At 40.9% G+C, this 27,632-nt stretch overlaps 1 protein-coding gene across 1 annotated transcript; it reads left to right on the forward strand.

Moving 5' to 3' along the window:
• The first annotated feature begins 1,073 nt into the window (after window positions 1-1,073).
• On the forward strand, window positions 1,074-26,714 carry tbx21 (T-box transcription factor 21). The gene is made up of 6 exons (XM_015962405.3): window positions 1,074-1,846; window positions 16,386-16,540; window positions 23,733-23,854; window positions 24,496-24,654; window positions 25,350-25,411; window positions 25,738-26,714. Exons 1-6 carry the CDS (start codon window positions 1,302-1,304, stop codon window positions 26,546-26,548), a joined length of 1,854 nt encoding a protein of 617 aa, XP_015817891.1. The 5' UTR covers window positions 1,074-1,301; the 3' UTR covers window positions 26,549-26,714.
• Window positions 26,715-27,632: the final 918 nt, after the last annotated feature.

The raw sequence follows: 27,632 nt of genomic DNA on the forward strand, positions 1-27,632 counted from the left end.
AGTGTTTCATACCTTTAAACCCTTCTCTGATGAGTTTTGCATTACCATGCACCTTGAAGGGTTTGTCAAAAATATGCTGGCTTCAGATGAATACCCGATCAAATTAAACTAATAAATCTTCTTAATATTTGTACCAAATTATCTCAAAATAAAGATCAAATGTTGATTTAAATCATCACAACTTTTAGTAAATATTTAAAAATGATAATTTAAATCAATCATTACTTCTTCTTTTCAAGAAAACATGATCTTATTTTGAGTTCATTTCCACAGTTAATGATAAAATATGAACTGTTTATTATTCACAAAAACCCTACTTTTTTATTAAAAGCCAGCTGTACTTTCTGAGGCGGAGCATGACTGAAATGGAAAAGGGAAACCAAATCCATTATGAGCTGATGATTCAATCTGATGGTTTATGGGTTTTAAATAAGCCGAAAAAGAGAAAAAAACACGCGGCTACAAAGAGTGGGCGATGAGTTTTGTTTCTTGAAACGATTTCAGTAAATTACAATAAAAGCTAATTTTAATGAAGAGAGGTTTGAAGAGAAATGGTCAGGAAATGGTGAAGAATTAATAAAAACGGCTGTTCTCTCATCAATAAAAATCAAGACAAATCACGCAGGACAGCGCGCTGTTTTGCTGCTTTATTCTTACCTATAAGAGAACATTTGTGCAGCAAATGCATAAGCATCCATTACATCCAAAACAGTGTTTTAACAGTCACGTGCTCAGGAAAATTATTTATTTTTGAATAATTTATAATTGCTGATTCTAGACATCAGAGAGAGAGAGAGAGAGAGAGAGAGAGAGAGAGAGAGAGAGAGAGAGAGAGAGAGAGAGAGTGTGTGTGTGTGTGTGTGTGTGTGTGTGTGTGTGTGTGTGTGTGTGTGTGTGTGTTCACTCTATGAGGGGGGTGGCTCGTTCATATCTGGAGCCTATCACGTCCTCCCTCCGCATCAGACACTCCTCCGCAACATGACCACTTACTATATCACAGGTTTCAAAGTGGAGCATGTGTTTGAGTCACTTCTTGTGTCTCCACGCGTCAAAAAGAAAAGACGTCAACCCAGTCCTGAAGTAAAAAAAAAAGAATCAAAAAAAGAAAAAGAAAGTTTGTGTAAATTAGAGCGGGATGTTTGAGAGGAGGAGGTTAGACCAGCATGTCCGTGCGCTCTGAGCCATAAAGGTGCGTTCCCCGTGCGCGCTGTTTTTGTTTTATTTATCGTGCATGCTGATCTTCATCCGGACTCCTGAGTTTAACTTATGACTTTTGACACAGTCCGGGAGCGGGGCTGCAAATGGGCGGCATAGGTGGCAACCTCTACTTCAGCATGTTGAATGGGACTGAAACGCAAACTCTCGGAAAGAGCGCTGACATCAGCAGTCACCTCCACCGCGGCAGCAAGGACCTGGCCGAGTTCAAAATGGGAATTCAGGACACGAGGTTCTACTACTCGGACTCGGTTACGACCGGCCAGGACTCGCTGGCTCTGCAGTACCACCCAGAGCAGTCGGTGGGGGGCTACGCGCCGCAGCCCGGAAGGTTTTACGCACAGACCTTGAGCAACTGCCCATACGGCGGCGTGCGCTCCCCGCCGCGGAGTGGCACCGGACAGGGTTACATCCCGACGCCGGGAGACGGGTTTCCCTCCGGTGGGAAAGACGTGTATTCAACGTCAACGGAGAGCTACCCGGCGGGCTTCCAGCACGGCTACCAGCGGCCTCTCTATCCCTTACCTGGCCTGCAGGTGTGCGGGAAGACTCAGGTTCTGCTCAATAACTACCCGCTCTGGGCCAAGTTCCACAAGTTCCAAACGGAGATGATCATCACCAAACAGGGCAGGTAAGACTCACTTTTCTCCATTACCACACTTTAAAAAAGTTCTGCCAATTAACGAGAATTAAACAAATAATCTGACGCTGACGCGCTTTGCGGTTTTTGAAAACTCATAGTCACTGGCTGTCTAGTATTTACGAGCTTCTGATTTTACTGTTTAAATTCAACTGAATGGCTTTAGTGACAAGGAGGTCCTGTAGGAGCGCGCAGATTTCATCACTGAGCAGGTGATGGGTTTATAAATTAGCGAATTCAACGATGACATCGTTTAATCCGGTTCTCGTTAATGATTTGAGCAAATCTGAAAGATGATGAGAATTAGATTCAACTGAAACATGTGCGTTTTAAATATTTAGAAAATATGTAATCCTTAAGAAGTCAAAAATAGCAATTATATTTAATTCCAAGTTAATACTTAATTATTTATTCATTTGGGGCGCAACAAGTCTTAAATAGTTAAATTAATGATGAAGTTTAGTTTAGGTCTTGTGCGGTTGTTTTAAGCCGAACGCTCTAATTGTCTTTACTTGCCGTGATTTGCTCATTTTAAATTGTTTTTATTTGGTGACACCAAGTCGTTTAATCATCCAGCTCAGACGCAGAAGATGGCCTCTAGAGGAAGAACAGTTTCTCCTGGAAAAACTTTCAGACAGGAGCCGAATGCTGCAGAAACCGCAGCGAGACACGCTGCCGGGCCCCTCTGATAGGTCACCGAGCATTAAGACGCATCACGTCCATGAAGATTAATCCACTAATGTGCAACACTTGAGTCTGACAGAAGGCCACAGCTTTCTCAGAGCTCGGAAACAAACAGGGCGATGATATGTTATTCATCTAGCTGGGATCTCTTTTATTTTTTCAAAAATTACATTAGAAATTAAAAAAATTGAATGTGTGAAGTTCATCTCGTTTGAATTTTTATGTATTCTTTTAAAGTTTCTAAAGCAGAAAACTGTCGAGTTGTAGATGAATAATTTCAGCTCAGTGCCAGCCTTTCATTCATGTTGTCTTTACTTTCAAGTTAACTTAATCTAAATAAGCTACGAAACACAGAAAAGTTTTGACTTTTCTGATGAAATCATGGGTGATTCTTTTAAGTCTGCAGGCTACTTGATTTAAAAAAAAAAGATCCAAACAAAACAAAAAACGTTTTTCCTTCTTCACATTTTTACAAACTCCAAGGTTTTACACAAAAAGCTGAAAATCTGCCTTTTCTCTCTTGTTATTTTCATCCGAGTGTGTGTGTGTGTGTGTGTGTGTGTGTGTGTGTGTGTGTGTGTGTGTGTGTGTGTGTGTGTGTGTGTGTGTGTGTGTGTGTGTGTGTGTGTGTGTGTGTGTGTGTGTGTGTGTGTGTGTGTGTGTGTCTGTGTGTGTGTGTGTGTGTGTGTGTGTGATTGATATTAATCAGCTTTGACAGTTTCCTCAGCTGAGTTCCTGTAATTAGAGCACTTTCATATAAAACCTCAAATTTTATGAGCCTTTTCTGCAAAACAGAAAAAAACAATGAATAAATAAAATTGAAAAATATTATATTACAAAACTCTTTGAAGACTTTTCTTGAATACATATTACCCCTAAATTAAATATCATGAGGTGTCATCCATCCATGTGAGACAAAAGCTATTTTTCATTGTCAAAAAAACCACAGACCTCATCATATGAACATGACAGGAACCGTGCATTTACATGCAGAGTGTGATTTTAAACGACAAGAACATGAGAATAACCATAATTTTGATACAGGAAGACTTTGAACAAGGTTGAAAAAGTGTTAAAATACAATTTTTTCCAATATCAAAGGCAAAATCCTCCTTAAATTTTAATTTAAGTTTCAGGCCTCCAAAGCACATTTGCTGGGATTTCAGAGAGGAGACCAAGGGTCTACAATGTTAATCAAAACAAGGAGAAAAGGTGAAAGAAATGTGGGGAGAAGAGGGTCAAACACCAGCGAGGCTTCAGATGGCCACACTCAGGAGGTGAAGCATCTTTTGAAGTTCAGGAAGTAAAAGACTAGATTCTCTTTTTTCTGCTTTCTTTAGCGGATCCAGAGCATGCAGCCTGACAGATCTCTCACAGGTTTTGCTCGTGCACCGCACCTGCAAGCTTTGAAATCTGCACACATTTTCATGACCTATGGCATGGAGGGGCAAATTCATCTGCACAACTCTCGTGAGCTAAATTCAGATGGCCTCACAGGTTGCCGCTGCCATTTCAGGCTCTGCATGTCCTGTTCAACTGTGGCAAAGTTTGCAGAGGCAACACGCAACGATGGGTGTCGATTCACTTACTAATAGTTCTCAAAACAAAACACACCGAAGACAATTTGGTTCCGACAGGTGGAACTTTTTTGTTTATTAAAAAAAAAAAAGAATGAGATGACTGCAGCCTGCAGATCCCACACCTGGGGAGTTTTTGGTTTAGACATGAGTCAAAAAGGGTTAGCTTTCCAACCAGTAATTGCCAAGAGCAACATGCTTTTGAGGGGACTTTTATTGTGGAATATGCAATTTAATAAACCAAATTTAAAGTATTATCCAAAAATTTGTAAAACAGCAGCAATGCAGATAACATTAGCGATGATGAAAAAAATCCTGAAAATCATAGTTCTGCCTGATGGGACGTGTTCTAGGATCTAGGAAGGAGAACATACTGACTAAGATCTTACCAACATCATTAAGGGAAATAATGTCAGACTTTGCTCCCAGTGGAATCATGCTCCTCTGCTCTCTCTCTCCTCCACTGAGTCCAAACGGTAAAATGCTGCCAACTGTTGTTTGGTCACTTTTCAGAAAGGAAATGAATCCTTTGATTTATTTGGCTCCTAAGAATAACAGGCTCCTATGGAAGAAGGAGCGAATATTAACCCTTTGATGCATGAATTATGAAATCTTCAACCATGATTTTTTAACAATTTTTTTCATTCGTCTTTAGGTGTGAATGAAACAAATTTCAACAAATATTTTTTGGAAAATTTTATAATTTACAAATAATTTATTACATGTCCACCTCAGTGGACAGCGTGCATTCTGAGCATGAAATATGTTGGCTTGACTTACTGAAGTCCAAATGGGCTGCATGGTGGCACAGTTGTTAGCACTGTTGCCTCGCAGCACAAAGGTTGCTGGTTCGAAACTCGGCTGTGGCCTTTCTGCGTGGAGTTGCATGTTCTCCCCATGCATGCGTGGGTTTCCTCCAGGTACTCCGGTTTCCCCCACAGATCACAACATGTCCTATAGATCATAAATTGTAAGTCGCTTTGGATAAAAGCGTCTGCCAAATAAATAAACATAAATAAAACAAATGGAGGGGCTCACATGCAATAAAGTCTTCAACAGCTGTGCTTAATAGCAAAAACAAAAAAATTTTTTTTGAGTACCTGTCCACTGTAGTGACCATTATGCACCAAAGGGTTAACATGAACTTATCAAAGAGATGCTTATGAAGAAACACTCAGATTACATCTTATGCGTTTTCAAAAACTGTTATCATTTTTTAAAATCTAAATGAGTACAATAAGTCACATTTTGGAGATGAAAGATTGACATCAACAGAATAAATATGCATGAGACAAAATAAAGATGTATTTGAACACATTTATGTTAAAGAAGACACTAATCAATAATATTGATGCAGTTTATCACAGTAAGATGGCAGTCTGGGTATTGTTAGGAAGTCAAGCGCTCTCTCTCTCTCTCTCTCTCTCTCTCTCTCTCTCTCTCTCTCTCTCTCTCTCTCTCTTGCTGTCTGAAAGCAGAAGTGGGCCTGTTTCAAGGCTTTGACAGTATGACCAGTCACTTCCTGTTCAGCTGTCTATGGTTGCCTGTGCAGCTTTTAGCAGAAGCATCTAGTGCCAATATTTTCACATAGCCAAACAAGCACTTCCTTCTTTTGTGCAAATAAGCTCCTCTAATAACTGAGCGTTTGAGTCCACCGCACTCTGAGCCGCAGGCATATATAAAAACGACCTCAGCGCTGGTAATTCTCACTGGTATCTCTATATTTGGTTCCAATAAACCAGAAAGAACTAAAACTGAGTGTAAAGCTGGAGTTCCATCTTAACGGTTCTATATTTAAGGGCTAATGTATTGTTAATCTTTGCTATTTTGCATGATCTTTCTTCAATAACTGTTAGAAAAGACTCAAGATATGATGCAGATGGAAATAGCATGTTTCATTAATCCACATATAGTGTAAAGCTGGTAGTTCATTACAACTTGTCTTTACTTTGTTTTCATTAAAAACACTCAAAACTGCTGTTTCTAGATGTGTGATAGAATAGAATAGAATAGAATGAGGAAAATTACTTGTAAAGGAAGCACATACACTTAGAGAAGTAGAAAAAAATAATATAGGTAAATACACAAGGGCAGAAAGCTATTACCATAACCCTCAGCACTCAGAAAACAAATACAAATAGAGCAAAAATAAAAAATTGAGTTTCCACAAAGAAACGGCATAAACACACAGGCATACTGATGTGCATCCGGGTATTGCACAAGTATTGATTATCTCTGAAGTTGGTGTGTAACAGGATAATGACAGTAGCAGGTTTAGGAGTTGTGGATTTATACAGTCTTACTGCAGTGGGAATGCATGCTCTACGGCAGCGTTCTGTTTTACATCTTGGGTGTCTCAGTCTGCCGCCAAAGGAAAGATCATGATGTGGATTTTGCTCCCATCAGAACTCATACAGAGGCTTTTCAGGGCCTCCATTTGTTGTGTTTCTGTGCAACAGTTGAGTAGATTTGAAGCTTTGTTTGTTTGTTTGTTTGTTTGTTTGTTTGTTTGTTTAAATATCTTTCTAGAAAATGCTCATTAGCGAAATTTCCATTATGTAGTTTGGAAAGGGAATTGTGTTATAATTATATGTGTGAAAACAACAGTGGTTGCCGAGCACTTTCAGACATCTTTGCATAGAGCATTTTATTCATATATCTCTGGCCGTACTTGGTTTATTCAACTCAAATCCTTCACTTCCCGTCCCTTTCCTGTCACTACTGGCGTCCCCCAAGGCTCTGTTCTTGGTCCACTTCTTTTTATCACTTACCTTCTTCCCCTGGGAAATATTTTCCATAAATTTGACATCCATTTTCATTGTTACACAGATGACACCCAGCTTTATGTATCCTCCAAACCCTCAATTCACTCCCTCCTTCCTCCCTCACCAGTTGTTTATCTGAAATCAAAGACTGGTTCACCTCATACATTCTCAAATTTAACAGTGATAAAACAGAAATGTTACTTGTCGGCACTAAATCCTTACTATCCAAAATCCACAGCTTTAAACTTCCTGTCGACAACTACTTTGTTTCCCCCTCCCGTCTGGCCAAGAATTTGGGTGTCATTCTCAACTCCTCACTATCCTTCCAGTCCCACATAAACAATATTACCCGGTCTGCCTACTTCCATCTACGCAACATTAACTACCTCCGCCCCTCCCTCACTACTCACTCGGTCGCCATCCTTGTCCACAGCCTCATCACTGCCCGAGTTGACAACTGCAACTCTCTTCTCTTCTGTCTTCCTCACAAATCCCTCCATAAACTACAACTTCTCCAAAACTCGGCAGCCCGCATCATTACCAGAACTCCCTCCTTCCACCACATCACCCCTGTTCTTCAGCAGCTCCACTGGCTCCCAGTCACTTCCAGAATCCAATTCAAAATTCTCCTATATACATTCAAAGCCATCCATAACCTAGCTTCCCCATACCTCTCGGACCTCCTTCATCCCTCAACCTCCACCCGTTCCCTCAGGTCCTCCTCCTCCATCCACCTCTCTGTCCCACCTGTCCGTCTGGTCACCATCGGGAGCAGGGCCTTCAGTTTATCTGCTCCCCAGCTCTGGAACTCACTCCCTCCTGACCTCCATAACATTGGCTCCCTCACTCTGTTTAAAACCAGACTCAAAACCCACCTGTTCCGTCTAGCATTCCAATAATTACTCTCTTTGCTCCAATCTGTCTGTTTGTTTTATGCTGTTCTGTCTTTTATTGTTGTGTATTTTATCTCTGTCTGTAAAGTGTCATTGAGTGTTTAGAAAGGTGCTGTTGAAATAATATATATATATATATATATATATATATATATATATATATATATATATATATATATATATATTACTCTATGCAATAAAATTAGCAGGAAAAAAATTAGTAAATTAAAGCAAATTTAAAGGAGTTTGAAACGTGTTTAATCTATACATTTGCAGTGATTTCTGGTAGGAATGAATGCCTTGCAAGTCGTACTCAGGGCAAAAAAAGCCCAGAATCTCTTGGGTCAGCACGAAGTCTGCCCACCAGGACAGTGCCAGAATGCCAGATAGGCCATTCCGCCCCGGTAAGTCCCTGAATGTTCATTAACAGGGTGACGTAGATCTGTAGAATGCCACCATCTATTTTCTATCAGAGGCTGAAGCAGCAGATATGTGTAGGAGACTATTTTCATGTTCAGCCTGCATGAAAAACTCAGAGTGACGAATGATAATCAGAAATAATCATCAAAAAATGTTTTTCTGAGTTCCACAGCTTTAATAAAACTGAGGACGTTTAAATAAAAATATTGAAATTTTGACTAATTGTTAGAATTGTTTTATTGTTCTCGTTTTATATTTAGTCCCTTTTGGCTGTATTTTTGTCCAATTTCCTAACACACACTTTTAGTCTCAGCATCAAAAGTTTTCCTCACATCCTCGCCATAGTGGCTCAGGTTGTGTGTCCTCTACAGATATAAAGATTAATTTGATGCTGAAAAAGAGGAAGGTTCTTACTCCCCCACACAGTTAAGTGTGACCTATTTGAATTATTTACATTCTGCAAAAGGAATGGCACGTCTTGAGGATTCAGAAACAAACCTGCTCTTTCAGTGTGACAACAAAAGGTTAGAATACATTTATAACATATCTAACACCGTGACAAGCTTCCAACTCAACCCTATAAATGACTGAATCCATTTGTAAGCATCATCCTCAGTCATTCTGGTCCAGGTCTAGTGTTAAACGTCTCATGCAGAAGTCAACACATAAACCACTGTCTGCATGTTAAAGGAGCGCTTGTGTCCGGCAGCAGCTGTAGACTGGCATGTTTTCGTCACAGATGATCAAACGCACACACGGTGACAAAAACTGGACCTGAGCTGCTGTCTGGATGAATCAGTGAGAGCGCTGACGTGGAAAAGTCCTCTCCCTGGTGAATAGCCGGTTTTCTCTTCACGTCTTCCATCCCCAGGATAAAACCCCCCTCCTTCCCCCTATTCACTCCTCCCTCTGCTCTTTCCTCTTCCTTCTCTCTAACCTCCACTTCCCCCCGTGGTTTACCCTCCTCTGCTAGCCCTCCTCTCTCTCCAACATCCACACATTTGGATGCTTTTGTTTTAAATGTCAGAATCTCTGTATTACTGTCTGGTTCACCACACTCCTCTGTCTGAACACAGACTCCAGCTATGAGTCTTTTTGGAGACGTTTGTTGTTTTTGTCAAAAAGCTGCAGGTTTCAATGAGCCTGGCTCCAGAAAAGAGCAGATAAACTCCTGCTTGTGACACTGCAGTCAAATAGCAGCGGAGCAACTGCTGGCTTTGGCACCAGAGTGCCACCAAGGCTGAAAATAGTTGTATGCTCACATTGTTTTTCAACTTCTCCGTACGTAAACTCTAAGATCCACCCACGCATGCAAATACCCCTTTGTGTTGTCTTTTCTTGGTTTCCCCGTCTCTAGTTCTGATTTCCTATAAAAGGCTCAGTATAAGTAAATGGACAATATCAGTGGAGCAAAAAATGACAACTATTTATAGACTTTCTAGATTACTTTCACAGAGCGTGGGTGGGTGAAACCATTCATAGGCGTTTCACTTGTATTAACAGTGCAGTGGAAGAAGAGCTCTTTCACCTGTTCCTAGCAGAGAGCTGCTGCCATGATTGTGTTTCACTGTGAGCTGTAGGATTGATCATTAAACGTCTGCCAGAAAGATCCAACTGGGACCGTCCAGTGATGGGTTTTGTTTTACCAGCAAATGGCAGGAGAGTGCAAAACACGTGACTATGGGCATCATACAGGAATCAGATGTAATCATGTAGGCGAAATGCACCAATGAAAATGGTCTTTTCTTAGATATTTTTATATGCAAAACCATTTTAATTTATGGAATATTATATTTAAGATATTTTTTGCCTCGTTGATGTGAATTTCTATGAAAAAATGGCTTTCTGTATGTGGTGTGTATACATTATAACACTAATGTATTATATGTATTTATTCAATTCTTATATTTAGAGGTGTCTATTGGCAAGAATCTGGTGATAAGATATATATCACATGGGGATATTTTACGATACATTAAGATACTAAAAGCCAGTCAATATTTGCAAATTTTTAGAATGAAATTAATTGGAAAACTCAGACCACACTCCTCCAAGACACATCCAGTTTTATCGCAAGATCTTGTGCCAGAATAAAGGCAGTAAAAACTGCTGCCACCTAGCAGTCAGAGCTTGAATTGCACCACACAATAAAAGTACAGCACGTTTGCATGGAAAATCTAAATAAAAGATCTATACACTGCTTTTGAATTTCCTTTCAGCTTCTGAACACGAAAATCGCAAGATTTTAGTCTATCGATATTTTACATTTCTACTTATATGAATGTAATATGGGTAAATATTGGTGATCAGATAGAACAACAACATTAAAATCGGATATTGATGTCGGCCCACATTTTTGCATTGGTACATCCTACGTATAAAACAGCTCCATCTTCATAGATTTCTCAGCATTTAGTGCAACATTAATCTATAAACCTTTAAATTCCACAAACCTGCTCCTTAATGCACCAGGACTACTAGAATCTGATGCTGAATGGGATAATATCTGCACTCTGAATTTCAGTGGAAACAAATGTGTATTTTGTAAGTGCTGACAAAAAAGGGTTTTATAAAATAACATCACATGAACTGCTGCAACATTTAGATGATGTGAGCTGTTTTAAGATGGCAGTAATCTTCTTTTGCTTTGGCTGTGACAACAGTCATGAACATAAATCTACCGTAGGGGGCTGGAAAGAGAGAGAGTCCTCTGTTCAATCAAGAGAGAGTCTGCAGCATTTGCATACAGCCTCATCTCCCGCTTTCCAGAGGGGTGAAGGAGGCCAGAGGGTAGCAAAGAGAGCAGTGAGTCGTTCATGGCTCCACGACCTTCCACCCAGATCCACATTTCCACGTCAGGAAAAGGTTTGGAGGAGTGGAGAGCGAACATCTGAGTTCATTCCACAGAGTTTGAGTTCTTCAGCCAGGGCCGAACAGGGAGCCAGATTGAGATAACAAGAAGATGCAAATACATCCTTTTTCTAAATGAAAAACTTAAGTACCTCTCTCTGCTCTTGACTCAAAGCCAAAAAAAGCCAAAGTCTAAATAGATCAAGGCTGATGCTGAAGCAGTTTAAAATGAACCATCACTGTCCTAATTGTACCGCTCCGTTGCATCATCCCACCCACCAAACCGATAGAGCACTGTGATTGGCACGACACAAGACGGTCCAGCCTGCTGATGCTCTAATGGAGCGTGGCTAGACTAACTTGCAAAGCAAAATTATTTAGCTTTGGCTACTGTCTGTTTAGATTTTTAGGTTAGAAACCACAATGAGATGCTCCTTTTCTCCCTAAAAGAAATAGTTCCTCGCTTTTGCTTTTAACATCTGTGGGTGGAAATAGAAAGAAGTGTGAGGCACGCTTTGCGTGATGCACCAAGCAGCAGCATCTAAGAGAAGCAACACAGATCATTTAATTGACACAAACTGCATGAAGAAAAATCTCGACAACCTCTCCTGGTTGTGACTACAGCCGATTTGTTAGCCCTCAGCTATGGTTGCTCAGACACAAGTCTGCAGCAGCTGGAACCATGACCAGCTGCTTCACCAGCCATCCCACAGCCAGCGGCTTTGTACTTTTGCAGCTCAACTTTAAGGAGCTATAAATACATTACATTAAGTGTCATATCATCTTTCATCTTCATTGTGTCTGTAGGGTATTTCCATAAAGGGACTTAACTAGATTACTGCTGGATTCAAATCAAGCAGGATTATTTGTTAAATGCACTGGAGATAAAATAGCAAGGAAAAGGGAAATTATGGCCCGAATAAAAGGTTCTACGAGACTTTTAGGGGTCTTTGACATGCAGTATATCATTTACAAACCAAAATGAAGGGAAACAAAAATGTTTTAAAAACAGCAAAAGTAAATAAGTTTGGATAAGATTGGAGGCATAGAACTAAGCCAAAATAACATATTTATAGGAATAATTTGGGACTGGTGAAATCTACCACCCACCAGTTGTGCATTAGCAGTACTGGCATGTTATTTGTGTCCATGTTTAACTGCCACAGGCTCTGTTAATCTATTATTCTGATCTAAAATTACAGAAAGCTTTACGAATTCATGCTAAAATCCTTGCAATCAACCCACAAACACATTGTTAGTTATGATGTTACACTCCTAATATATATTTTTTACTCCCCAGATTTAAAATGTGACTTGTCATTGTCATGTTTGTGGCTTTATTCAGTAACTTGTTTTTTTTTTGTTGTTGTTGTTTGTTAGAGTAAAGCACCTGTTTATTTCAGAACTGATCTTATCTGTTCCTCCCACAGCAAAGCTGAAACAGAAGGGTGTTTCTTAAAAACCCTCTAGAATGCGTGTGCACATATTGCCACAGTGACTGAGATGACACATGAACACTTACGCACATCAACTTTATTCAAATTAAAGTTTATGCGCTTCAACCTGACCGTTCACCAAGTTAACATGAAACAGCTAATGTGACGCATCACTCGTTGCAGAAAGCTCCACAGCCTCAGGAGATGTTATCCAGTGTTAAACAGTCAGGCCAAATGTTAAACACGCAGAGCCCTGATAGAAGTGGGCGGCTCTACAGACGGTTCTGTTAGCATGTAGCATTAAAAAATATCACGTGTGTTGTCCGTCTGGCATTATTTCACACTGAAGATTTTTTTAGATTGAAAGTAATTCAAATGTGCTTATTCTAACATAAACATGGAAGCAGAAAGCTTGGCTTGCTTCAGGCTCCTGTAGAAAAACTGTTTTCTCATTTAAAACAGGCTTCTGGCTGTTTTCCAGTCTGTGTGTTACCGGGTCACTATATACCCTCCATGGATAAAGTGATCTAAGTCTGACAGTTCCTTTGAAATTTTGAAACTGAAATATTCAATAAGATTTACAGCTCAGAAAGGGGACTTTTTAGCCAAACCCATTCTAAAACTGAATCTACTTGTTTTACCTTGAAAATGACAGAAGTTTTTTTGTTATAAGAGTTTATTTGAAATATGTTTGTTTCTTGACTAAAAAGTCTAATAGACCGAGGTTTCAACTGTGGGTCATGAGTTATTGTTTATGGTACCTTTCCTTTCACAGTCACATGCTCTGGAAAATCCTTAATTCTGTCATTAAACATAACTGCAAATTTCTGCTAAATATCTGAAAACTTCACGGATGCAAGAATATTAAATACTACCTGCTGTGACATCATAAATGTGGCAGTCCACTTACTGGGCAGTGTGTGTGTGTGTGTGTGTGTGTGTGTGTGTGTGTGTGTGTGTGTGTGTGTGTGTGTGTGTGTGTGTGTGCGCGCGTGTGTGCGTGCGTGCGTGTGTGTGTGTGAGAAATCATTTAACTTGTAGGGAAAAGTTACAAGGTTTTTGAGGATCATCAGATGTGTCATCTTGTACCATCTCAGAGCTGAAATGTTACATTCACTGAATTTAATCTGGGACCTGAAATTAATACATTAAAACATATTATTAATTAAATAATATTAACATCAAATTGCATACTTTTCACAGAGGAAAATCCCTACAGACTGATTGTTAAACCAACAGAACAGAGTCACCTGCTGGATGCTGAAGATAATCCACCTCTGAGCAGTGTCAGGATGATGAAAAATGTCACAGCTGTTTGATAAAAAACTGAATCAAAGCAGATTGAGTCATGTGGTTAAATATAGTATCGTTTTGTGCTCTGTGATGGTAAAAATCAGCTACTCAGGATGGCTAATTCTCTGTTTTCTTGTTAGATCTTAGATTCACTGTGAGTGTTTGGTGTCAGCAGGGCTTGTCTGTGCAGTGTCTGTAGTCACAGCTGTGTGTCATTTTGATTCAACACAACCCAGCGTCTTTCTCTGCTACTTCCCTGGCAGTGAACCCGGGGACGCCCTGACCTCCCAGTTACCCCGTCTCACTGAAACCATCGGTGGTCAAAATGAGTTCAACATGTAGAGTCCCAGCAATCAAGAGCATCTTCTGGGGCATCTTTTATTAACAGCAGCATTAAATATTCACCCACAGTGTCAGCCGTTCCCCTCCACCTCTCGGTCTTCACTCCCACTTTGACTCTTCATGCAGTAAAGAGACAGTCATGTTAGACTGAGGTCCACATCTGATTTGTACAATTCTTCATATTTGCAAAATAAATGTTAATTTACTGACCTAAATGACATTTTCCTTATTGGTTATAACCACACGGTTGGGTGTTCTTGGGGTTCTGTTTCATGATTTTTATGTCTTTGAATCAAAACAGCCCATACGAAGATAAAACACAGGTTTTAACTGTTAAAGGCTCATAATCAAGTGCTTGTCAGAAAATCCCAGGGTTTCTCAGTTCAGGGGACATGGGTATTTTCCTGCTTCAATGCATCTGCTCTGAGTTTTAAGGGACCCTAGAGTTTACAACCACATTTATCTTGTTATTGTTGAATAAAAACAGCTAGTGTGTCTAATGTAGCATACCAGGAGTCTGTTCCATCACCTATCTGCTTTCCTATGTGATCATTATTGTTAATATGGCTGCTAAGAAACAGCTTTAGGACACACCTTTTTACATTAGCATGCTCCATCCCTCTTCAGTGTCAGCAACATATAAATGTCGGTTATGGTAATGCCAACCACAGAACAATGCTAACCCGAGCTACAGTACTGGTAATGCTATCCCAAACTACTCCTAATGCTATCCCGAGCTGCTGCTAATGCTAACTAACCTTACCTAATGCCAGCCTGAGCAGCTAACACCCATGTTGGACGAGAGGAAACCAACAAAAAAGGATGTCGGAGCACCACTCAACTTCCAGAATGTACTGGAAACATCTGGACTTTGAATGAATGTGTATTTTGGACCGTGCCAGTCATGAACTTTGACATTTAACAGCTTGTAAATATCCATAATTCCTATGACTAAAAATCCGACGTTGACACGTTGCATATATGGCATCACCACAGAATCTCCTTTCCTCTAGCATAGCCACTACTTACCACATGGCCAGATGTATGGTAACTATTTCCTCCTGAAGGAATGTTTTGAAGCTGGATGAACTTATTCCCTCTGCTTTTCTCCGTATCTGGTTCAATTCTGTCGATTTGGTGAAGCACATTTATAGTCTTGAACCTTTTTTCACACAAAATCTGAAATAACTTTTTCTCCCGTTCAAATATAAGCACTTTATTGGCATAAGAATGTGTCTTTAAAATTCACGGACATCATATGTGAAATCCATGACACATAACAAACAGAATTAGGAAATAGCGTTTTTAACCCCTTCGACTTGCATTCATTTTTTTTTTCATTCTTCTGGGGACCCATGGTCTGGAAGTAGATGGGTGTGTCTTAGGCATTTATTGTAAAAAGTCTCCTTTCTAAGACATCTCTAAATAATAAAAAGTGCTTCTTAAGCTGCTGAGGTGATTTTTTTCTTTGAGCTTGGAGACAGCTGACCCAAAGACCAGGGTAAGAAAACATTGTTATAGAGCAGGGTTATTCAACTTGAGGTCTCAAGGGCCAGTATCCAGCACATTTTGGTTTAAACCTGCTTCAGCACACTTTATTTCAATCAGCAGGTAATTAACAGGCTTCTGCAGAGCCTGATGAGCTGCAGCACAGGTGATTCAACCACTGAATTAAGTGTGTTGGACCAGAGAAACCATTGAAACCAGCCCTCAAGGCCTGGAATTGATGATGTAAAGGAAAAAAACTTGCATCTGTCTAATACTGATGGTGAAGGCTGCAAAGGAGAAACTGAATAAATTAAACAAACATGGATGTAAAAGCCATGCCAACATCAACTTCAGGGACAAAAACTTAAAAAAATTATTTCCAAAGTAGAGATAGATGCATGAAATGTTTGTTGGTGTATTTATACAAAGTGGCTGGTGTTGTCCTGTAATTTATTATCTCCTCCCTCGTGTGGCATGAGGGTCATTCACAATGATTGGATGATACTTCCCAAGACTGTGCATTTCAGAAGTTATTGCAATTATTCCTTTATTCTTTTAACAAGACATTTAATTTATTGGTTTTCTTTAGTATATGAAGAACATTTCAGGCAATGTGACAAATAATGTTATAGAAATACGTTGTCTACGCCACCTTTAAAGTTCCCATATCTGGTCCAAAATCAGCTAATCGAAATTACATTTAAACTAATGATTGGGTATTTAACGTCTGCACGAATAACTTTTTTCATAAATGTAAGCTATTTTTTCTTGCTCTCCTCTAGGAGGATGTTCCCCTTTCTGAGCTTTAATATCAGTGTTCTGGATCCGTCGGCTCATTATAACGTCTATGTGGACGTGGTTCTGGCTGATCAGCACCACTGGAGGTACCAGGGCGGGAAGTGGGTCCAATGTGGGAAAGCAGAGGGCAACATGCCAGGTACGTGTACATCACCATGGTCTATATTAATCATTTCACAATGTATTTAAAAATAATAGATGAAATAACAATAAAAACAATTAAAGTACAGGACTGGTTTTACAAATAGTTAAATAAAATAGACTCAAATGTAATTAAATGTACTGAAAATGAAAAAAATGGTTTGAATTTACATTTTATTCCTATTTCATATTTATATTTTGTAGCATACCAGCAGGAAAGCATCTGAAAAATATAAATCACTCAACATAATGAATAAACACCTTTAGAGCAAATGTCAGTTTCAAGTTAGTCCCACCTAGAGTCAATAATGTTAGAAGTGTGTTAATTTTACTTACTATAAAGTAGACTTGCTACACAATTTGGGATTTTTGAACCATTGCTACTTTTCTTTATATTATTGTTAGATGCTGAACATCTGCTATTTTTTTGCAGTTTTAACTTGCAGATGAAAAGGCACCGTTATTAAAATGTGCACTAAAAATACCAAATAACAATTTCTAAGGAATATGAGGATGTTTTAATGAGCATTGTTGGGATTTCTTTAATACAGAAATCGTAATGTGATTGTTTCAACTTTATGGTATTAAAACTGTTACTGTGTAAAAAAAAAATAAATAAAATAAAATAACTAACATTGCTTTTTATGTTGGTGTGGAAGTTAAAAGGTTAAAATGATTTTATACAAACAAGTCTTTACAGTAACACTTACCCCCAGCAGCAAACATTAAGAATAGAAATGTCTACTTTCTTTGTGAGCCGAGCTTTATCTCATCATTGATGGTCAGAAATCAGCTTGTGAACAACACGTCAATCTCATTGGAGGAGTGAGGCCTTTATAGAGTGTGCAACCTGGGAGATCTGAAGGAAGTGGTTTGTCTAGCAGTACATCCACCAACATAGGGAACCAAAACATGCATCATGATGCACCAGAGGGCTGGAAGCCTTTTGTGAACAATCTGGTGATGCTTTTTCAACTCTTCCAGTCAGCAGCACATTTCTGCACATGTTGCAGAATGTGATGACATCATTTTTCTATTTTGGTTGAAGCATTTCTTTAAAGGCTTCTTCCTGTTCCAGAGAAGCATCTGCAGAACAGACAAACACATAAATGTATCATAGAGTATTATTATTAATCAGTGGTTCTGCAGAATATAACTCATTGACAACATTTTTTTGTCTCGAATTTTAGGTTATGGTGAATTTTGCACGCAGTTGGACAGCTCTAGGACTTATCAGAGAAATTAACAATGTGACGTATTCACTGCTACCCATGTCGGTCAACGAAGCAGTTTGCTATACACCATCAAAGAAGTCGCAAATCCATCCTTTTTATTAAGGATTCAAGTGTGTCTATCTGCTCATGGTTCAATGAAATACCCAGGTCTAAATCGGCCAAAGTTGATACCAAAGCCACTTCAAAAAGGCGCTGTTCCTGAGCTGATACCATCTTTGTAGTTTTTTCTCTGTTGCAGCTCTAGTGCTAAGTCTGCCAAACAAATGTAAAGCACCGTGACTGGCAAGACACACTTTTCTCTTTTCTGGGCTGCATGGTGGCGCCCTTGTTAGCACTGCTGCCTCGTAGCAAGAAGGATGCAGGTTTGAATCCCAGCTGCGGTCTTTCTGCGTGGGTTGTATGTTCCCCCCATGCATGCGTGGGTTTCCTCAGGGTACTCCGTTTTCCCCCATGGATCACAACCAGTAGCGGTTTTAGGCACGGGCCGACAGGGCAGTTGCCCGGGGCGGCATTTTTTCATGACACAAAAGGGGCGCACAAGCGCGGAGTAAAAAAACAAAAAAAGGAAATCTGCGCCGCACCGAGGTTTTCTATTATCTGTCATATGACAGTGTCTGGATTGGAAACAGCAAGTTGGCGCCCCCTGCAGCTGCAGGCGCTCCTGCTGACTGAGAACGTTCACGTGCACCGTGTGTCTATGAAGAACAGAAAGGGGAGGGGTGTGGCGGGGGAATTCACCTCTGCGTCTTTCCCAAATGAAATGAGCGTGCAGGGGCTGAATCAACTGTATTAACATGGCTAAAGTCAATCACATCTTAACGTTCTTCCATATTTCATTCATAATATCATAAACACAGGCCTATCATTCTTTCAGGTTTCTCTGAATTGTGTGGAAATGGCCCAATAAAAAAAGGAAAAACAAAACGATTTTGTGGTCACCCCCCCATCAAGGTCAAATTGTTTAGTCCTGACTAAAGGAAACTTACTGAGTCAGGAGCCAAACAGAAGAGATGAACATAAAAAGGCTAAAACCACCAGGTGCCCCATTCAGGGGGAAAAGGAAAAAAAAGAAAAAAGAGGAGAAAGATAAAGGTATGTAGCTCTCATGATGCATGTTTTCAATTTTTTGAACCAGTTAACTGTGATTTTAACGGTTAAATGCGGTCAACTAATTGCTAACAGAGCTAATAGGGCTGAAATATTGAAACGAATATTCAAATGGTTCGAAAAAAGTCCTTGAATTGTTTTTTACTGATTCAAACTAGGATTTGTTAAATGCTCACTGCAGCCTGTGGCCTGCCTGAACAACAACAAACACATGTTGATCATGTTCACATAATAATAAATAAAACAACTCTACAAGCAGAAGAAAACTCCCCAGTCACCACTAACTATCCTGTTTATTTATTGCAGATGGCTGCACTGATTATTTTTACATGATTTGTTCTATAAAAGTTGGCATTTTTGGTAGTCTACAGTTTTTTATGTCAGTTTAAATTACAATTTCAGAGGCAATTCTAAAATATTATGGATCATGATAAAGATCTATTGGAGATCTACCCCAACTTTTGGACTGCTCTGCCAGTCACTGTGGCTCAAGCTGAGAGGAGCTTTTCAAAACTTATACTTGTACGGGGAGTAATTCGATGTAGAGCCGCCACTGATCACAACATGCCACATAGATTAACAATTGTACATTGCTTTGGATAAAAGCATCTGCCAAATAAATGAACATAAACATAAACAGCTCAAGCCAATGGTAGACTTGCAGAGGCTACAATGGAGCATGGCTTGACCAACCTGTAGAGCAAAATCTTTTACACTGCAATGGTTTGTTTAGACTTCTGAGCTAGACCCATAGTGTAAAATGTGTGAAAATAAAACTTGTTGTGTGTGTGAGTGGGGGGAGGGGGGTTTAATTACAAATTTCAGCCAAAATATTTCACCACATTCTAATCATGTTCTTGTGCTTTTACACTCAACATTTTGGCTCTGATGTTTATCCGTGTAATGCCAAATGTACCATTTGTAATACACCAATTTCTAGGGTTTAAAAAGTACAACACATCTGACAAGATTAGCAGTTTTCTTCAAAAACTGGTTGTACTTAATCCTGTTCATGTACTGTGTCCTCTGGTGTGGGATCTCAGTGTTGCTAGTGGAAATAGCTATTTTCTTTAATTTTATCTTGTATTACCTTTAATTACGTCATACAATGTCACAGATAACCTTTTCACTGTTATGATGACATCAGCCAAAACAAAGACTGTTTGTCTGGAGTTTTCACATTTTTATTTCATGCACCAGATTTGAAAGGGTTAATCCAAGTATAAATCAGAATAAGCAAGCACAAGAAGTGAATCAAAAGAATGCAGACAAGAGATTTATAACAGATGGTAAAAAAAACAGATTAAGCTGCTATGCCACATACCTGATTTTTCAAAAATCAAGGCTTGACCCCTCTCTCCTTAGCAGCTTCAGACCCATCTCTAAACTTTCGTTCTCTCCAAGATCTTGGAAAAGGTCGTGGCTAAACAGCTCACAGCTGCTCTTGATGAACATAACATCTATGATAGTTTCCATTTAGGTTTTTGTAGAGCTCATTCTACTGAAACAGCTCTTCAGGGTTTCTAATGGCCTTCTGACCCACAGTGATGCAGGGAACTGTTCTGTCCTGGTCCCGCTGGACCTGACCGCAGCCTTTGATACTATTGACCATCACCTGCTACTGGAGAGGCTGAGAGACTGGGTAGGCCTATCAGGATCTGCTCTGGAATGGTTCTCCTCTTATCTGTATGAGTGTTCCTTCTCTGTGTCTGTCTCCAAGTTTTGGACATCCACCACTTTGTATATTGACCACTTGGTACGTTACAACTTCCCTGACCCATGGTGTCCCACAAGGTTCCGTGCTGGGGCCTCTACTTTTTCTCCTCTATCTGCTTCCTCTTCAGCACATCGTGAGCTCGTTCAAAGGAATCTCCTACCATCTTTATTCAGATGACATCCAACTGTACATCTCCTTTAAGCCCCATGACATGTCTAAGCTGCAGCTGTTACACTCTTGCTTCCGGCATGCATGATTCATTTTCATTCTGGTTGTTGTCAAGTAAACATTTCTGTCTGTTGCACGGATGTGTTGCAGGGATCGGAGCGGGGTTTGAGGACACGCACAGCAGTGAGAGAACAGGGAACAAACTAATAAAATATTGTGGTTCAGAGTCTTCAAAAGCAACACAGCTCACGCTCGCCTTTATCTCAATAAGGACACCATGGACGTTCCCGTCTTTGATGCTGCCCACATATTGTGAGGTTTCCACATTCCTGAAAGTCATTGGGAACCAAATATGAACAGAAAACGCATGTATGAGACCGAACCAATGCGATCCCCCCGACCGTACTGACCCAGATGTGGAAGAAGCTAAAGTCAGAGACTGTCTTGGTCAGCTTGCTTCTCACACCAAACCCTCTGCTAGGAATCTTGGTGTAACCATTGACCCAGCTCTCACCCTGGATTCTCATGTCAGTTCTCCCTTCTTTCATCTCAGGACCATTGCTAAGCTGAGTCCAATTCTATCACTTTCTGAACTTGAGATTGTTGTCCACACCTTCATCTCCTCATGCTAACTTGTTTCACACTGGAAGCATCAAGTGGTGCAGAACGACAGCGGAACGTTTTGCTCGCGAGCTTTAATGCAGTCCATTACACACCGGGAGTGTCTTGGCCATGGAACAGCTTCCTTGCTGTGCTCCTCCTGGACTCGTGAGATCACAAAATCCCCTGAGACTTCAAAGGTTACAGTTTGTTTATGCAATTTGCCATTAAACCAAAAAGAAGGAAATCACGTTTGATATCGCTGTTTGATGTCATGCATGATGTTGTTCCTCTCCAATGCCTGGATTAAAGCCATGAAAACACGCCACTGCACTTCTGGAATGATGCTTTGATTAAATAAGCCATTGGGTCACACATAAGTTTCATATATATGAAATTGCATTGCTACAGGTCTTTTATTTTGAAAATTACCAGGGATTTTACACTGAAATCATGTGCAATTTCCTGTGTAGCCCTATGTTGACTGCAGAAATAGACGTGTCCCAAAAGCGACTCATGGCAAAATTAGAACTCGATCTTATCTTTAGCAGTGAGGCGTGCCGCTTCTGAAAAGCACCTGAAAATTGCAGCGTCACAGCTGGTTTGAAACACTCCATAGATTATAATGGATTAAATTTGAAGCAGTGACATTCCACTTCCGTTCCACGCCGCTGATACTTGCAGTGTCAAATAGACTTTAGGCTACTGCAACTCTCTTTTCACTTGTCTGAGCAAAACCTCCCTGAATCGTCTACAGGTGGTTCAGGATGCCTGTGCTCGTCTTCTGACTAAGTCCTCCAAACACACTTACATCACCCCGCTTCTCCTCCAGCTTCACTGGCTGCCAGTAAAATTCAAGGTTCATTTCAAGATCCTGGTTCTGGTCTATAGGGCCTTACATGGACAAGCACTATCATACATTGGTGATCTTCTCAGTCCCTACACCCCCAGCAGATCCCTGAGGTCCAGTGATCAAAGCCTACTGGTTGTGCAGCGCACCAGGCTAAAAACCAAAGGTGACAGATCATTTGCTGCTGTGGTCCCCAGACTCTGGACTTCTCTCCCCCTGAATCTGAGATCAGTGGACCCAGTGGTCTCCTTTAAAAAGCAGCTGAAAACTCACCTGTTCAAGCTGGCTTTGGTGTGACCTTCACCACCACCCTCTCCTTATTCTGCTCCTTCTACCAATTCTCCTTTTCCCGGGATCCACTGATTACCTCATCTTCATTCTTTTTCTTTTTCCTTTTCCTCACATTTTTAACATAAATTTTCCCCCATTTTTGTGATATTATTTTAGGCATTTTTGACTTTTTAATTTCTTTATTTTTGTTTCTATTACATTTTTTGTTCTTGTGAAGCGCCTTGTGACTTTTATCTTGAGAGGTGCCATGTAGAAATTTGTTTCTTCTTCTAGCCCTCCCACTGTCTTCATGGGTGACCCCGCCAGGAAAGTTGACCTTTGAGCAGGATTGATGGTTTATCCCTTGAGGTCCACGTGACGGAGTGAGGTGGTGCTCACTCCTGCCACGTGGACCTCGAGGGATAAACCATCAATCCTGCTCAATGGTCAACTTTCCTGGTGGGGTCACCCATGAAGACAGTGGGAGGGTTAAATAGACAGACAGACGCATCTTCTGTATGTTACTGAACGATTGTAATCTTGATTGATTTTTATGTACATTTCCTCTCAGACATTTGCACTGATTTCATGACCCTGTTTCCCTTTAGAATAAAAATTTACTTTCAATTGCTTGAAATATTTAAAGCTTCTGTGGCAAACCTGTTTGATTTATCACACCTTCCTAAATCCTCAGGAAGTAAAACACAGTAATATAAAGTCAACCAAAGAGGTGCTTTATGTGCGATTGATGTTAAACAAACCACAATAATAAAAAGTAAAGAAACTGCAGATGTTGTCACACTTGTGCCAAGGGTGAAAAGGTGAATGCTGATGTGCTACAATTGTGGAAACTGTGGTGTAACAACTTTTTACTATTACATTTTATAATGCATTCCTGTGGCGCACAAATTAGGTTAGCAGGTCACTGTAATACATGCTGTGAAAAACCTTGGAACTGAAATAGAATGTTTTGTTGGAGTAGCTAGCTGTTTAACATTAACCGTCTACCTGGCAGGTAAACAGTAGATTTTAGTCCCTTTATCTTATTGGAGGATGTGCTGAACTAAGGTAAAACAAGTGGCGTAAGACTGGAGGGATTAATTACCAGAGACAGAGTTTAGTTTTATTGTTTAAAGCAGAAAGAGGCCAATGAGATGCTCACGCTCGATGTTTTTGTGCTTCAGCTCAGAGGCCTCCCTGGTGAGGTGTTTTTGAGGCTCACCGCACACTTTATTGATTACAGGAAACAGAACCTACATGCATCCGGACTCTCCCAACACAGGAGCTCACTGGATGAGACAAGAAGTGTCTTTCAGCAAGTTAAAGCTCACCAACAACAAGGGCAGCACCAACAACGTGGCACAGGTAAACAGACTTTATTATTTCTCTGTAAATCCAATCCGTTGATGTCACCATACTCACTCCCGACATACAGGACTGTGCAAAATTCTTTTCTTACTGCCTATTGTGATCCTTTCCAGCAGCCAGATTTTTCTGATCAATGGCTGAAGTCTTCCTTCAGATTTTAGATACTTTTCCACTCACTTGCACTCACTTCTGCCTGAACACGACAGTGATAGTGTTTTGAAAAAGGCTAAAGAAGTAGTGTCGAGCCACAAAATCTTTCTCATTTAGTTGATCATTTATGACAAGTTTTTAGCTAGCAGCTCTTTGGAGATAACCATGCAAAATGTAAAATGCTTCCTAAAAAGGCCAAAGGTTCTCATTTGGGATCAGTTCTTTACCCAAACATGTTACTCACTGGTCTGTTTGTTGGAAACAAGTCATAGTAATCCCAAGGGGGTTTCCAAGGTATCACTTTGAGTTAGGGGCTAGACATTTATAGCTTGAGTGAGATAAATGTTCTCTCAAAGTAGTCTCAGAGACACTGTTAGCACCAGGCTTCTGAGAGTCAATATTCAAAATACAGAGTGAGGAGTTGGAAGGTAAATGAAGGAAAAGTCCAAACAAACCGAGATGATTTTATGTTTTTTCTCTGTCTCCAGATGATAGTCCTCCAGTCACTCCACAAGTATCAGCCTCGTCTTCACATCGTGGAGGTCAAAGAGGACGGTTCTGAGGACCCTTTCCTGTCTTCTAAAGCTCAAACTTTTGTCTTTCCGGAGACTCAGTTCATCGCTGTCACTGCTTACCAGAATGCAGACGTAAGTCACTTTCACTTACCAAGAAGAAACAAGTGTTTTTTTAATTACCTGTACAGCTTAAGAAGTGTTGATGCATCAATGTGAGGCACCAGTAGCACAGGAGTTAAGTGCTCGTCCCATAATCTGAAGGTTGCAGGTTCGAGCCCCACTCTGTCGCTGTCGTTGTGTTCTTGGGCTAGACACTTAACCCCCCTTGCCTGCTGGTGGTATTCAGAGGGACCGTTGGCGCCTGTGCTCAGCAGCCTCGCCTCTGTCGCACCCCAGGGCAGCTGTGGTTACATTGTAGCTAAACCCCACCAGGGTGTGAATGGGTGAATGACAGATTGTGTTGTAAAGTGCCTTGGGGGGTTCCAGGAATCTAGAAGGCGCTATATCAAATACAGGCCATTTACCATTTATTTACCATCACACCAATCCAGCTGAGAATCACTCAACTTTGTGCCTCACGTCTCTGTGTGCTGTCATTTCTGACGACCACTCAGAAACATTTGAGTGTCTCAGCGTGCTAAGACCAGTTGTACTGGTCTGGTTTGGTGTGCTCACCCACTCTCCAATTCCACAGATCAAGTCTTTCCAGCACGAGGTTATTAATTATTAGTCAGTGGCCTCCACTCTAACTGCTCTCTTGTTTCTCTGTTGCTCACTCCCTCTCTTTTTCCTTTGCCTGTGTTCTCCTCCTCCTGTTCCCTACACAGATCACTCAGCTGAAAATAGACCATAACCCCTTCGCTAAAGGTTTCCGCGACAATTACGACACGTAAGTCATTTGGAAAACACTCAAGAAAATTCACAACAAATCCTCTCGTTTTGCACTGGATTGAAGGACATTGTGTGAACTTAGCATAAATAATGAAACTGGATCGCTGCTGGCTACGAAATGCCTTGAGTGCTCATGTCACCTATTTTATATTAAAATAGATGCAATTACTGTGCTGCTGCTGCTGAGAATGCTGAAATGGAAGGGTGTGAGGGGCTGTGAGATGTTTGATAGTTGTTTGAGGTTTGGGCAGGAAATAACACCTTCTTCTTTTTCCTTTTCTTCTCACACTCACTTCTCTTCCCCTCCTCCTCCCTCCTGCCTAGGCTCTACGCTCCTCCCGACTCTGATCGCCTCACCCCTTCACCTACAGAGAGCCAGCAGTTGTTACCAGGGAGCTGTTACACCCAGGGCTACCTCACAGAACCATACATGAGCCCCTTGCCGCAGAGCCGCTTCTATGGCCGTGAGCCCATCAGCATGGGCCAGCAGCACAAAGACCCGTCCTCCAGCCCGGGACCCCACAGTCGCTGGTACCTGCCACCACAGCAGAGTGTGGCACCAAACCGGCTTGATTTCACTTCCTCCTATGAGGGTGACTTCTCTGGGAATGGTTTTTACAAGCCTTTCCCTTTGCAGACGTCTGCTCACCATGCCCTCAGCTACTACCCAGAGCATCCTTTTGCATCCACCAGTGTGTCGGTATCAGGAGCCACCTCGGCTGGGTGGAGCACCAGCCGACCCACGCCACAGTACCTGACTCATCCCAGCAAACCAGCCCCCAGTCTGGGTTGGTTTAGACCCATATCCTGCTCTTCCTCCTCCTCATCGTCTTCTACGCCTCCTGGTAACCCCAGGCTGCTGCATCCTCCCACTCTCCTTGAGAGCCTGCAGCTACCCCTGCTGCAGGACAAACCCAAAGACTCTGTGAGCGTGACGATGGAGGACCCTTGGCTTGAACCGCCCTCTGGGAAATCAGCTGACTCAGCCGACTCGGGTCTTTTTGAGGGCCGCAAGAAGAGGAGGGTGTCACCCTACACGTCCAGCACTGAAAACTCCCCACCTCCACGTGGTGGAGACATCTGCGATAAAGACAGCAACAGCGATGCAGACTACTATGGCTACTACACCCACTGAAGGCCTCACACTTCTCCACGGACGAGTCAGGGTCTTCAACATCTTCCCGCACCACCATCGTGGACACACAGCTGTTCAGTCAAGTGAAGGCAAAGGGCTGGAACAGTCAATGTTTGTTCATGCACCAAAATCAGACAGTCGAATTTGAGGGCAAAACTTAACCAGGGACGAGACTTTAATTAGCCGCTGGCTAATAAGCAGCCCAAAGGCTGCATTATTTGATATGTAACATTGTTATTTTTTATTATTATTTGTCCCTGTATAAATAAAGACTTTAAATATACATAAATCCACACAGTGAGGTCATCCACTCTGTAAAAAGTCCCTTTTCAAAAGTGTCAAACGATTACAGGAGGAACTTTAAAAAAGTCAAAGTGAACAAAAGTGGATGTGACTGTGACGTTGCCCTGCAGTCACATAAACAACAAACAAACAAACACACAGAGGTGTGACTTATGTCTTTGAAACATTTGGAGATTTGAAAAAAAAGATCTACATATCTGCTTGCTGACAGCTGCCTGCGGGCATTGTCTGTTCTTTCTGCATCAAACACTCTCTTTAACCGTTTCTGTTGCGCTTCTCACCCTCAACCATTCACACACTTCCTCACAATATGCTCACGTTTGTTTCCCCAGATCCTTCTGAGCAGAACTTACATTTAAACAGCATCATCACTTTCCAGTTAGGCCCAAAATGTGTGTTGCAGTGCCCACTAGTGGTGACAGTGGACTTTTACAGGTACATGGGGAAGAATCTGAAGAGAGAGAGAGAGAGAGAGAGAGAGAGAGAGAGAGAGAGAGAGAGAGAGAGAGAGAGAGCTTGACATCCTGACAATACCCAGACTGCAACCTTATTGTGATAAACCAAACTATCCACTTTTTCTGAAGTCGCAATCAGACATCAAAGCTCCTCTAGATAATTAAGAATTGTCTTCAAACTATTACAGCTTGTTTGTATAATCATTCAACAACAGAACAATGACTGCATTAAAACACTTGATTTATTTTTCAACCTGGTATCATCACACAGGAAGATTGGATTTTACATTTCCTTTAATTTCTCAGTTTTTATTTATGTCATTTAA

Source organism: Nothobranchius furzeri, chromosome 16 (assembly GCF_043380555.1).
Source record: "Nothobranchius furzeri strain GRZ-AD chromosome 16, NfurGRZ-RIMD1, whole genome shotgun sequence".
Taxonomy (NCBI): domain Eukaryota; kingdom Metazoa; phylum Chordata; class Actinopteri; order Cyprinodontiformes; family Nothobranchiidae; genus Nothobranchius; species Nothobranchius furzeri.